General features: G+C 37.5%; 1 protein-coding gene across 1 annotated transcript in view; it reads left to right on the top strand.

Moving 5' to 3' along the window:
• The window catches only part of NDC80 (NDC80 kinetochore complex component), a 61,861-nt gene extending 49,516 nt beyond the window's left edge, over nucleotides 1–12,345 (top strand). The window contains exon 17 of the mRNA XM_059894276.1: nucleotides 12,022–12,345. Coding sequence (XP_059750259.1) covers nucleotides 12,022–12,159 — 138 coding nt within the window. The 3' untranslated portion in view covers nucleotides 12,160–12,345. The remainder of the gene's footprint in view (nucleotides 1–12,021) is intronic.
• The last annotated feature ends 294 nt before the right edge of the window (nucleotides 12,346–12,639 follow it).

Raw genomic sequence — 12,639 nt, 5'->3', positions numbered from 1 at the left:
AATTTATCAGAAGAATTTTGTATAGTAGTGTGCATTCTGTAAAGTGATCTGTTTTACATAGGTTTACTCTACAACCCAGCAGTTCCACTCCTAGGTATCTACCCACCAAAAGGAATGAAAATATATGTCCATACAAAGACTTGTAGACAAATGTTCATAGCAACATTATTCATAATAGCCAAAAAGTGGAAACAACCCAAATATTTATTAACTGGTGAATGATATACCCATATATTGGAATATGATTCAGCAGTAAAAGGAAAGAAGCACTTACGCATGCTACAACATGAACAAACGTCAAAAACATTATGCTTAGTGAAAGATGTGAAAGTCTCTACATATTTATGACTAACTAATATAAAATGTTCCGAAAAGGCAAACCCACAGAGGTGGAAAGTAGATTTGTGGTTGCCAGGAGCTGGGGTGGGAATAAGGGCAGATGGGCACAAAGATTGTGGTGAGGGTTGTGCAACTCTGTCACTTTATTAAGTTACTCTTCTTGTTGCTTAAGGTACAAGCCCAGCCCTTAATAAAAAATAATCTGTTTTATTTGCATAAACAACATACAATGGTACTTATTACATCAACAGTATATAATGATGTTGTGCCAAGCCATATTCTACATTACTGAAAACATATTAGTACGTTTAAGATTTAATTATGGTTAAGATGAAAGAGCATGTGTTAATAACAAATATTTTTCCTGTTACAAAGCAAAATTCAAGTGAATAAATTTGAAGATCAAATTGGCTTTATTCAGTGATTCATGTGTCGGGCAGCAACCCATCTAGCAAATAGAAAGGAGCTCCAAGGAGTACAGAAAGGAAAAGGTTTTTAAAGGCAGAGGGGGAGTGGGACAAAGAAGACATAAATTTAAAGAGGATTATTTCAAGCAAGGTGGCAAGGTCACCGTCCTTTGTGGGACAAAGATTCTATTAGACAGATTACCTCACTGGTGCTGACCAGGAAATTCCAGAAGGACCAGTTAAGATTACAGTCCTGGGGTAGGTTGAAACTACAATTAGGTTAGGTATCGAGACCTAGTTTGGTGACATGGACTTAGCATGAGTGACTCCATTTTGGGCCTGTTGTTTCTTTTTAACAGTGTCCCCCTTTTGATCACACTCTCAGCTTGTCTGAGAGACGTGATCAAAATATAAGGCGTTAGCACCACTCTCAACTATTGCTTGCAGTTTTTGTTGATGCTTTTGTGTGGTATTCATAGGTCATGATGTTCTTGCTTAATCCATGTAATATTCACAGATCCCAGCTCCAAGTTCACAATTCTTGATTTGGTCATTCTCTTTGCTTCTTTACTGATTTTCCAGTCTTAGGGAAATCATCTGCTTGTTGGTTAGCAGCTGCAAACATGCATTTAAAGCTTTTAAGAGAATGCAACGCACTGGGGAGACCATTATGATTATAATAAGCAAGATAACCACCAGTGTTTGAAGTGCACTTTGGAGCCATAGTCTCCAAAACCCAAACCAATCGAAACCAAATAAGTCAAAGAAAGACCCCACTGAAGGAGTCGCCCTTTCAAGCCAAGTGGCTTGCTCAGTGATCTTATGTTAACTGAGTTTCAACTTCCGCGGAAGTGGTAATCCAGATGTAGCAGGTGGCGTTGGCCACAGCACAAACAGTTCCTGGCTGAGCTAAAATATAATCAAGGACTATCCTGTTATCAAGAACAACTTCAGCCAAAGAGTCTAAGGATTTTTGTTGGGCAGCTGTTGCTTTAGCGGCAAATTCCATAATGCTTTCAAGAGTTAGCGAGAGGTTCCTGATCATAGCCTCAATTGCAGTTACTCCTACCCAGGGAAGGTAGGGTTCTCTCAAAGGAATCAGATCCAGAGTCATGAATCCCTCCTGGTAATTCCCATTTCAATCTGTGGCTCAGTACTGGAAATGTGACAGCCATTGAGACCAGTAAAATTTTAAGAATCTGTAGAACACACAGGCAGCTTTATTCTGGTTACCCTCGCCTTGTGTCACTTTGTATAGAGCCTGGGCGCCAAATTCCCCAAGTTTGGGGCTGTTAACCAGAAATGAAGAAACAGACCAAGGATCTCTTGCATCATGAACCTATCAGAGTGTTTTTTTTAATGACCAATCCAGCAGTTTGAAATGTTACCCCCCTGAGCAGTGACCTGGGAGATACGGATAATGGCATTATCTTTTCAGGCCAATGCCAGAATAAAGGAAAGAAAGAGAAGAAAGGGTTTCATGTTTAGTTAAAGCATGAATCTTGATCCAGCATCTTGGGAGGAAGCATTCTACCTCAGTGTCAGCTGCTTCTCTTCCTATCAATTTGATTTGGAGGTCTCCAGCGTTTATATAGGACCAGATGTCAGGTGGAGCCTTCTTCAGCTGTGAGATGTATATCTGAGAGTCACGTCCCTGAAATTTGGCTGCCATCTGGGTAGTGAGGAGGATCTGTTATAATTCTCGTCCAAGGAAATTCAAGGCAGTCTTTGTTATTACTGATTCTAAATTAGAAGTGTAGGAGAAATTTGGAAATGTTAGTTTGGAGGGTTGTAGCCAGATATTTGAGGAGCTAGAAGAATTTAGGATCCAGTCCAATTTACAGATATGTGACAAAACCTCAAAGACAATTAACAGGACTGGAATCTAATATCCACAAAGGTGCAGGTATAACTTTTCTCTCTACAATTATCCCTGTTTATTTTTTCCATGGGTAATCACAGTAAAACTAATTTGTCTGCATTAAATTTGTCTTGGTTATTTACAGAAGTGCAGCAAGAATAGTGATTGACCATGTAAGTTCTTTTCAAGACTGCTTTGCTGGAACCTTGTAAGCAAGGTACCAGGTCAAGTTTTCAAGGGCGTTTATTGGCTCCATAAAGTCAAACTTAATTCCTTAAAACTGTCTCAATCCCATCTGAGTCTATGTGCATCTCTGTCAAATATGACAATCCAGTTAAAGCCTTGGTAATATAGCCAATGTTTCCAGTCGTATCCTGTTACAAGAAGAACAGATTCATATTGAACTTATGCAAATAACTTAATTATATTGCCATGAAAAGAATATTTAAGAGTTTCTGAATTCTGGAGTGTTCAGGTAGGGAGAAAAAGTAAATGTTTCATCTTAGTTTACAAAGGTATACTTTACCAACTGCTGTAAGTCATAAATGGCTTAAGAGAAAAGGTTTCTTTAAATCTGGAAAAACAAAAAAATTAAGAAACCAGCAATGTTTTAAAACAAAAAGTCATAAAAATTTTAATCATCCTCCTCAGTTCATTCAGTCCCATGTCATTAATTCTTGTTCTGCTTAAATCCTGTATTTCCATTAATTCTGGAAATTCTTATACAGTTCATTTTTATGATCTTAAAGTTATCAGAAACCTATACTTCTCAAAAGTCCTTTCCATGAATCTTCTTGAAGATGAAGCACTTTTGTAGGAACACTTTTACAAAAGCATCTGAGGAAAACAATAACTGTCTGAAATGACAGAGACTTTTTTTTAAATGCCCATTGTTAAAGATTTAATAAGAGTTTATTATAATGGAATTGACAAGGAAATTTCCTTATCAAAATGTTTTTAAATACTTGGTCAGATAGGTCACTGCGAAACAATACTTAAGTTATTTATCTAACCATAGTGACAGAGTCTTAGAAGGCAAATGCAGAAAGTTAAATAGTTGCCAAAACAAACAAACAAAACCATAGCTGTTTTAATAAGGAAGACTCAGTTTTCTTAAGTAATCAAAGAACTGATTTAAAAAACATGAAACACAGGAAATTATTTTGACAAGACACAAAATCTTTCTTTTCTTGGCAGATTGCTTAAAAGATCAAGAAAAACCTTTGAATCACTTACTAGAAGCAGACCAATAGTCCAAGAAATTTTTGTTCTTTTAACAGATGAAAGAAATTTAAGGGGGGTTTTTTTGTTGTTTTTTTTAATTTATTTATTTTATTTTTGGCTGTGTTGGGTCTTCGCTGCTGTGCACGGGCTTTCTCTGGTTGCAGTGAGCGGGGGCTACTCTTCGTTGTGGTGCGTGGGCTTCTCATCGCGGTGGCTTCTCTTGTTGCAGAGCACAGGCTCTGGGCGCATGGGCTTCAGTAGTTGTGGCACGCAGGCTCAGTAGTTGTGGTACATGGGCTTAGTTGCTCCACGGCATGTGGGATCTTCCTGGACCAAGGCTTGAACCCATGTCCCCTGCATTGGCAGGTGGACTCTTAACCACTGCACCACCAGGGAAGCCGCAGAAATTTAAGTTTTAATTTTACATAAGTACACTACTGATTTTAAAGCTTATTTTTTAAATCCTTATAATAAATTCGTTCAGTCTTTCCCAGTTTGATCATGCATAAATTCCTTTCACGAGATTCCTTTTCTATAAACCTTCTACAGCTATCTTTTTATTTCTAGTAACTTTAATTACATATGTATTAGAATTTTTAATCCTTAAAAATCTTAACTGCTGCTGGAAACTAAGAAGTAAGCAATTGTGGACTCTTAAACTGGTATTCTGTGGCTTGGAAAATTTATAAATGCTTTTTATAATTTATAAAAATGCATATTTTCTCATAGTAAATTTGTCTGTGTGTGGCACTGGACATGTTTACCAGTAGACCCAAATATCTTTAGTTTTTCTGTAAAAGTGTTACCTCAAAATTGGGTTTGCCTCTTGGTGGGTGTCGAGCCAAAAGACACAGCCAAGCCCAAGACTGAGGGAAGGAAGGATTTATGATTACTTGCAACAAGTAAGGAGAACACCAGGGATCTTTCCCAAAGCAGTGTCTCCCCAAACAGCAAAATCGGGGAAGTTTTAAGCTAAGGGTACATACATATTCATGAAGGGGCTTGGGCAGTCCACAGAGTCCAGGCTTTACTGGCTTCAAGCCACAAGTGTCAGAAAAGGTCAACATCATCGTCCCTTAGGTTCCAGTTGATCTGGAGGTTGAGCACTTCAGGCTAATGTTCCACATTGAAACAGAACTGGAAGTCTTTACAACAGATAAAATACCTTTGCTATTGTTATTTCTCTTGTCTGATAACAATTTGTTCCTGCATTCTTTTGTTCCCTTAAGATCATTAATTACTGAGACCTGTTCAAGGGTAAGCATTGTGGCCAGGCTTAGATCACAAAATGACTTAGGCCAAAAATGATTTCTCTTATGTCAAGAAAGCTATGCCTGATTTTCTTTCTCTGGGGACCCCCTACTTTATCTGCTTACAAAATGAAGCCAACAGTAGATAAAACTATGTTCAGTAATTAATGTTCCAGTATTTCATCCTATTTGGAAATGATCTGAATATTCAATAAGCTTAACTTAATTCATCATTTAACTTAACTAAGCAAAATTTTAAAATTTCAGGTTACCAAAAAGATTTGGGGAAACTATTTAAAAATTTCATCCAAAAGCGTCATTAGAGGGGACTTCCCTGGCGGTCCAGTGATTAAGACTCCGAGCTTCCACTGCAGGGGCATGGGTTGGATCCCTGGTCAGGGAACTAAGATCCCGCATGCCACGCGGCACAGCCAAAATAATAAATAAAAAATAAAAAAGTAAAAGCGTCATTAGACAATGTCAGTCATCATCCTAAATTGTTTCTCTGGCTAACAAATTTTGTAACAGAGATAACATGAACTTATTTGATTGGTAAACCCAGGTAGGAAAAAAGTTTTATACTTAATGCTGATAACTCCAAAGACATGCCTCTTTTGATTAAACCAACAAATTTAAACTAGCTTTTACTTACTAAAGACTATTTAGATCATAAAGATTATAAAAAGCATTTGGGTTAATTTTTATAATTTTTAGGAATTTTATGAATATATAACTCATATAAGGGCTTAATTTTCTTTAGGCCAATTAAATACAGCTCTTTTACAAATTATTTTTGGTAATACCATCTGAAGGTAGGAAACACCACGCATCTATTGCACATATATAGACACACATGAACATACAGACACAGAGACCTCATAACTTCCATACGTTAAGATTTCTCATTTGCCCATGTTTGAAATGACCTTTCCCCCTTGTTTGTTTGTTTGTTTGTTTAATGACAAGAATTACCTCTCTGGGAATTCCCTGGCAGTCCAATGGTTAGTACCCCTTGCTTCCAGTGTAGGGGGCACGGGTTCCATCCCTGGTCCAGGAACTAAAATCCCTCATGCTGCACAGCGCGGCCAAAAAAAATTTTTTTTTATTTTTTAATTAAAAAAGAATTACCTCCCTGAACTTTGTATTTTAACATTTACGTCTCAAAGGCACAAGGAAAGAATGCAACTAACAAGCCTTTTAAGATAAATAGGGGAGGTTAGGGAATTGGTAAAAACAAACAGGTGAACTTTGAACTGCCCCTAGAGCTGCATTTCTACTTTTGCAAAGATTTGTATGATTAGGACAGTTGCTCTCAATTCCTCAAGGAATTGGGTTGCAACTTAAACGACATCAAAGGATCCACTGATAAATTCTTTAACAAGGTTTTTCTTTTTCTTTTTTTAATTGACGTATAGTTGAATATGTTTCAGGTGTACAACATAGTGATTCACAATTTTTAAAGGTTGTACTCCACTTATAGTTATTATAAAATATTGGCTATATTCCCTGTACTGTATAATATATCCTTGCAGTGTATTTAATTTATATATAGTAGTATGTACCTCTAAATCCTCTTCCCCATCTTGCCCCTCTCCCCACTGGTAACCAGTAGTTTGTTCTCTGTATCTGTGAGTCTGTTTCTTTTTTTGTTAGATTCACCAGTTTGTTTTATTTTTCAGGTTCCACATATAAGTGGTATCATACAGTATTTGTCTTTTTCTGTCTGACATTTCACTAAGCATAATACCATCCAAGTCCATCCATGTTGTTGCAAATGGCAAAATTTCATTTCTTTTTATGAGTGAGTAGTATTCTGTTGTGTGTGTGTGTGTGTAAATGTCTTTTTTATCCATTCATCTGTTGATGGACACTTAGGTTGTGTGCATATCTTGGCTATTTTAGATAATGCTGCTACAAAAATTGGGTTGCATGTATCTTTTCAAATCAGTGTTTTTGTTTTCTTCACATATATACCCAGTAATGGAATTGCTGCATTGCAGGGTAGTTTTGGTTTTAGTTTTTTGAGGAACCTCCATACTGTTTCCACAGTAGCTGTACCAATTTTCATTCTCACCAACAGTGTACAAGGGTTCTCTTTTCTCCACATCCTCACCAACATTTGTTATTTGTGGTCCTTTTGATGATAGCCATTCTGACAGGTGTGAGATGATATCTCATTCTGGTTTTGATTTGCATTTATCTGATAATTAACGACATTGAGGATCTTTTCATGTGCCTGTTGGCCATCTGCATGTCTTCTTTGGAAATATGTCTATCCCAGTCTTCTGCCCATTTTTAAATCAGGTTTGTTTTTTTTTTTTTGAATGTTGAGTTGTATGAGCTGTTTATCTGTGTTGGGTATTAACCCCTTATTGGCCATATCATTTGGAAATATTTTCTCCCATTCAGTAGGTTGTCTTTTTGTTTTGTTAATGGTTTCCTTTGCTGTGCAAAATCTTTTAAGTTTAATTGGGCCCCATTTGTTTATTTTTACTTTTGTTTTCCTTGCCTGAGAAGACAGATCCAAAAAAATATTACTAAGACCACCAATGTCAAAGAGTGTACTGGTTATGTTTTCTTCTAAGAGTTTTATGGTTTCCAATCATCCATTTAGGTCTTTAATCCCATTTTGAGTTTATTTTTGTATTGAATATATGGTGTTAAAATGTTCTAATATCATTCTTTTACATGTAGCTGCCCAGCTTTCCCAGCACCACTTAATGAAGAGACCATCTTTTCTCCAGTCTATATTCTTACTTCCTTTGTCATAGATTAATTGACCATAAGTACATGGGTTTATTTCTGGGCTCTCTATCTGTTCCATTGATCTATGTGTCTGTTCTTGTGCTAGTACCATACTGTTTTGATTACTGTATCTTTGTAGTGTAATCTGATGTCAGGGAACATGATACTTACAGCTCTGTTCTTTCTCAAGATTTTTTTTGGCTATTTGAGGTCTTTTGTGTTTCTATACAAATTTTTAAATTATTCTAGTTCTATGAAAAATGCCATTGGTAGTCTAATAGGGATTGCGTTGAATCTGTAGATTGCCTTGGGTAATATGGTCATTTTAACAATATTCTTCTAATCCAAGAAAATGGTATATCTTTCCAACTATTTGTGTCATCTTCAGTTTCTTTCATCAGTGTCTAATAGTTTTCTGAGTATAGGTCTCTTACCTCCTTAGGTAGGTTTATCCCTAGCTATTTTATTCTTTTTGATGCAATGGTAAATGGGATTGTTTCCCAAATTTCTTTTTCTGATAGTTCATTATTAGTGTATAGAAATGCAGTAGATTTCTGTATATTAATTTTGTAATTAAGAGGCATCCCCAAAAATGGTGCAAAAGATATTTTATATTCCTCTCTCTGCTGGGTACTACAGACAGAGGTCCAAGAGATCTGACTATAGCAAGAATTCTTACCCTTAGGAAGCTTCTGACAATTTTCCCAGGATCTCATCTGCAGACTCTGAGTGGGGTTTTAAAGTATTTTCATTTCCCTTGGCTGTTCAAGGAAATAATGTAGCAGTTTACCAGAAAAATCCCTGACTTCTGTCGGCTCTGGGAGGACCCCATATGGGGGCCCTCTCTTGAAGGCAGACGTGGTTGCATCTGTAGGGCCATTCACTTGGCAGACTTGTTTATGGTTTTGTAAGTCTCTTCAGAGTAGAAGGAGAGAGGATTACTAAATGAATACTCAAATAAAGGAGGATAAAGGGCAGCAGCAGGAGTTATGTCAGTCTTCTAGTCTTTTGTTTTAGGTGCCTCTTGTGTCTTTTTCATTAGCCTTTTGTAACAAATCTTTCAATGAACTATTTTGCAATTTTGAAGCTTTTTGGAGGCTTTTGCATACTTTTTAAGTGCCCTTCTTAAATTATCTATCTAATTGGAACTTTCCTCATGATGGCCACTGTACTTTCCCTGAGGGCTGGTGGCAGTTTGGTAGGACCATGGCCACAAATGCAGTTCAGCCCACATTTCTGTCAGGCAGGCCATATTTTGGGGCTCGCAATCTGATGGTTACCAAGCCAAGTCCTCAAGACACAAAATTCCAGGTTGTCTTTCGTAAAATTTTGGCCATCTTTGTAGATATTTATAGCTTCTGAGACCATAAGCAGGTATGCCTGAAGGTAGTGTACTTAACTCTTTTGATTTTAAGGATCTTATTTTTATTTCTATTTATTTGGTTTTTTCTTTGTTTGTTAGTTTAAGTTTTGAGGGGTATTTTGTTTGGGTTTTTTATTTGTTTTTGTAGGGGTTTTTTGGGGGGGGGGCAGTTCTTCCAAGATCACCATTATAAGTAATAGCCTTTACTTAAAACAAAATTTAATTCATCTGAGGCCTCACACTGGACCCAGTCCACCTAAATCAGACCCAGTCCGATTCCAGACCCAGCTGGTTCTTAAGTTGGACCGTGTCCTACTCCAGCTGGTAACACTGACAGTTTCCAGTGTGTCACCTGGGGGGTGGGGAAAGGATTGAGCCAGCAAACCTCAACAAATGGGATTGCAGACAGGGGCTCCACATAAATGGGAACTTGGAACTGCCACTAACAGTTCCCACGTGAACAGATTCTTGGGGTAGAATCAAGGGCTGGAGTTTCCAGTCAAATAGGAAACGTGTGGAAAGCCAATTATATCTGGAGCCTTGACACAAAGAGAGCAGGAGCAGAGTTCAGAACTGAGAGGAACTTACCCATGGCCCTCAGAAACAGTGAGAAAGACAGTGAACCAAAGGCTTCATGGGTACCACACCTGCATTTATCATTGTCCCTGAGACCCTATCAGAAGTTCACTTCGGATCCCGTTGCTGCAACAAAAACTGTTAGAAAAATTCAACTGAGTAAATCTGAAGATCAAATAGACTTTATTCAGTGATTCATGTTTCGGGCAGCATCCTATCTAGCAAATAGAAAGGAGCTCCAAGGAGCTACAGAAAAGAAAAGGTTTTTAAAGGCAGGGTAGGGGGTGACGGGGGACAAAGAAGTCATAAATTTAAAAAGGATTATTTCAGGCAAGGTGGCAAGGTCACCTCCCTTTATGGGATACAAGGTTTTTATTAGGCAGATTACCTCACTGATGCTGACCAGGAAATTCCAAAAGGACCAGTAAAGATTATGTTCCTGGGGAAGGTTGGAACTGTAATTAGGTTAGGTATTAAGTCCCTTTTAGTGACATAGGCTTAGCTCAAGTGACTCCATTTAGAGCCTGTTGTTTGTTTGTTTTTTTATAAGTTTTTTTTAATATATTTATGGACTTTTTATTTATTGATTTATTTATTTTTGGCTGTGTTGGGTCTTCATTGCTGTGTGGGCTTTCTCTAGTTGTGGCGAGTGGGGGCTACTCTTCATTGTGGGGCGCGGGCTTCTCGTTGCGGTGGCTTCTCTTGTTGCAGAGCACAGGCTCAGTATTCATGGTGCACAGGCTTAGTTGCTCCGCAGCACGTGGGATCTTCCCGGACCAGGGAATGAACCTGTGTCCCCTGCATTGGCAGGTGGATTCTTAACCACTGCGCCACCAGGGAAGTCCCAGTTGTTTCTTTTTAACATTCCTTTCTGTTAATTTTATATAAACACAGAAAAAAGTATTTCAGAAACATGAAGTTTACCTTAGCTCCACCCTTCACATAGCTTGAAAGTTTAAGAATTAAACTATTCCTCCAACCTGCTGTACAGAGCCCAAAAACTAAAATAAATTGCTAAATCTAAAATTCCTTGGTAATTTATTAGGAGATAATGTAGTCCCAGTTGTGAATTGTTTAAGGGGAAAAAAAGTTCATAATATCACATTAATAGGCTTTCATTTATTTGAAAACAGAACATGTGATCTTATATCCCCTCATCTCTCCCGAATGACATGAACTGCTGCTTGCTTGCCAGTACTTTTCTCTGCTTAGTGGTAAGAACTAAGAAAAGCATCCTGGAATAAATACTACATCAGAAAACCTAGGTTCTACCCACTTCTTCCTAGTTCCACCACTTAGTGGCTCTATAACCTTTCATGGATCCTTTTTTAACAAGTATTGTTCATCTGAACCACAGACCAGAAAATGATTTGAGTGATTACATTTCTGGAGGTCAGAAGTCTAAAATGGTCCCTCCGAGCTGCACTCCTTCTAGAGGGAGGAATCCAGTTCCTTGCCTTTTCCACCTTCCAGAGGTCACCTGCAGTCCTTGGGTTACAGCCTCTTCCTCCGTCTTCAAAGCCAGCAACACAGCATCGTCTGTCCTTTCTGAGCTCTCTTTTATCCTTATGTCTTCTCTCTCTGACTCCCACACTGCCGACTCCCTCTTACAAAGACCGTTGTACATTGGACCCACCAGGATAATGCAGAATAATCTCCTTTTCTCAAAATCCTTTACTCAGTCACATCTTCAAAGTTCCATTTATCATGTAAGATAGCATATTCACAGGTTCTGGTGATCAGGACATGGACACCTTTGAGGAGTCAGCCTACCACACCTGGGAACAAACAAAAATTCATTAACAGTAAAATGGATAAGTAAATGCTGGTATATTCATTCAACAGAATGTTATATAGCAGTATATGAATAAACTATAGCTATATGCATTAACATGAATGAATCTCAAAATTCTGTGGAAAAAAAACCAAGTCATAACACATTACATTTAATATCATTCAATAAACATGAAGGTTAAAACCAGGTACCACTAAACTAGTATATCGTTTATATATTTAATCTGTGTGTGTGTAGTAAAAGTATAAAGAAAAGTACCTTGCAGGAGAATGGTTGTGTCTGGGAGAAAAGAGGGTATAAGATTAGGAAGGGGCACAAAAGGAGCCTGCCAGGTGGATGCAAGAGTATTCTTTTTATTCCTGTTCTTACAAATGTTATGCTCTTATTTGTAGATTTCACAATTAAACACTTTAAAAGAAATTAATGTTTTTACATTAACAATTGTTAATTGTTTCCACTAGAAACATCTTGAGGAGCAGATTGCTAAAGCTGATAGAGAGTATGAAGAATACACGTCTGAAGATCTCTTGGACAATATTAGAGAGATTGGAGACAAGTATAAGAAGAAAGCTTCTCTACTTAAGGCTTCTGATGAATGAAGATAAAATGTTGATTAAGCGAGAACTTTATTAACAGTGTAAATTTTGAAATGTCCTTTGTAGGTTTGAAAAATCTCTAGCATATCCTTTATCCCTCCTTACAATGAAGTCTCATGACCACATCTTCCCAAGCCCGTGAAATATTTTTATATCTTTTATAAATCTAGTTCATTAACTTAAGGTATGTATAACCTGAAATTATGATAACTGGTTGGATTGTTATCTTTAGATATGAAAGACCAATTATATTATGTACTTGGAGTTAATAAACTTACATCAATAAAGTGTGTTTTTCCCATGATCTCTCTGCCTAACTTGAGATGGTTAGAAAAATAGGTATTTTGAATTAAACCCGGAGTCAGCAAACTAACTGTGGGCCAAATCTAATCACACCCATTCACTTACATATCATCTATGACTGCTTTCCCATTACAAGAGCAGGGTTAAGTATGTGTGACAGATCATGTGGCCTGAAAAGCC

Source organism: Balaenoptera ricei, chromosome 14, assembly GCF_028023285.1.
Source record: "Balaenoptera ricei isolate mBalRic1 chromosome 14, mBalRic1.hap2, whole genome shotgun sequence".
NCBI classification, from domain to species: Eukaryota; Metazoa; Chordata; class Mammalia; order Artiodactyla; family Balaenopteridae; genus Balaenoptera; species Balaenoptera ricei.
Note: the sequence above shows the minus strand (reverse complement) of the source record. Positions and strands in the feature narration are given on the sequence as shown.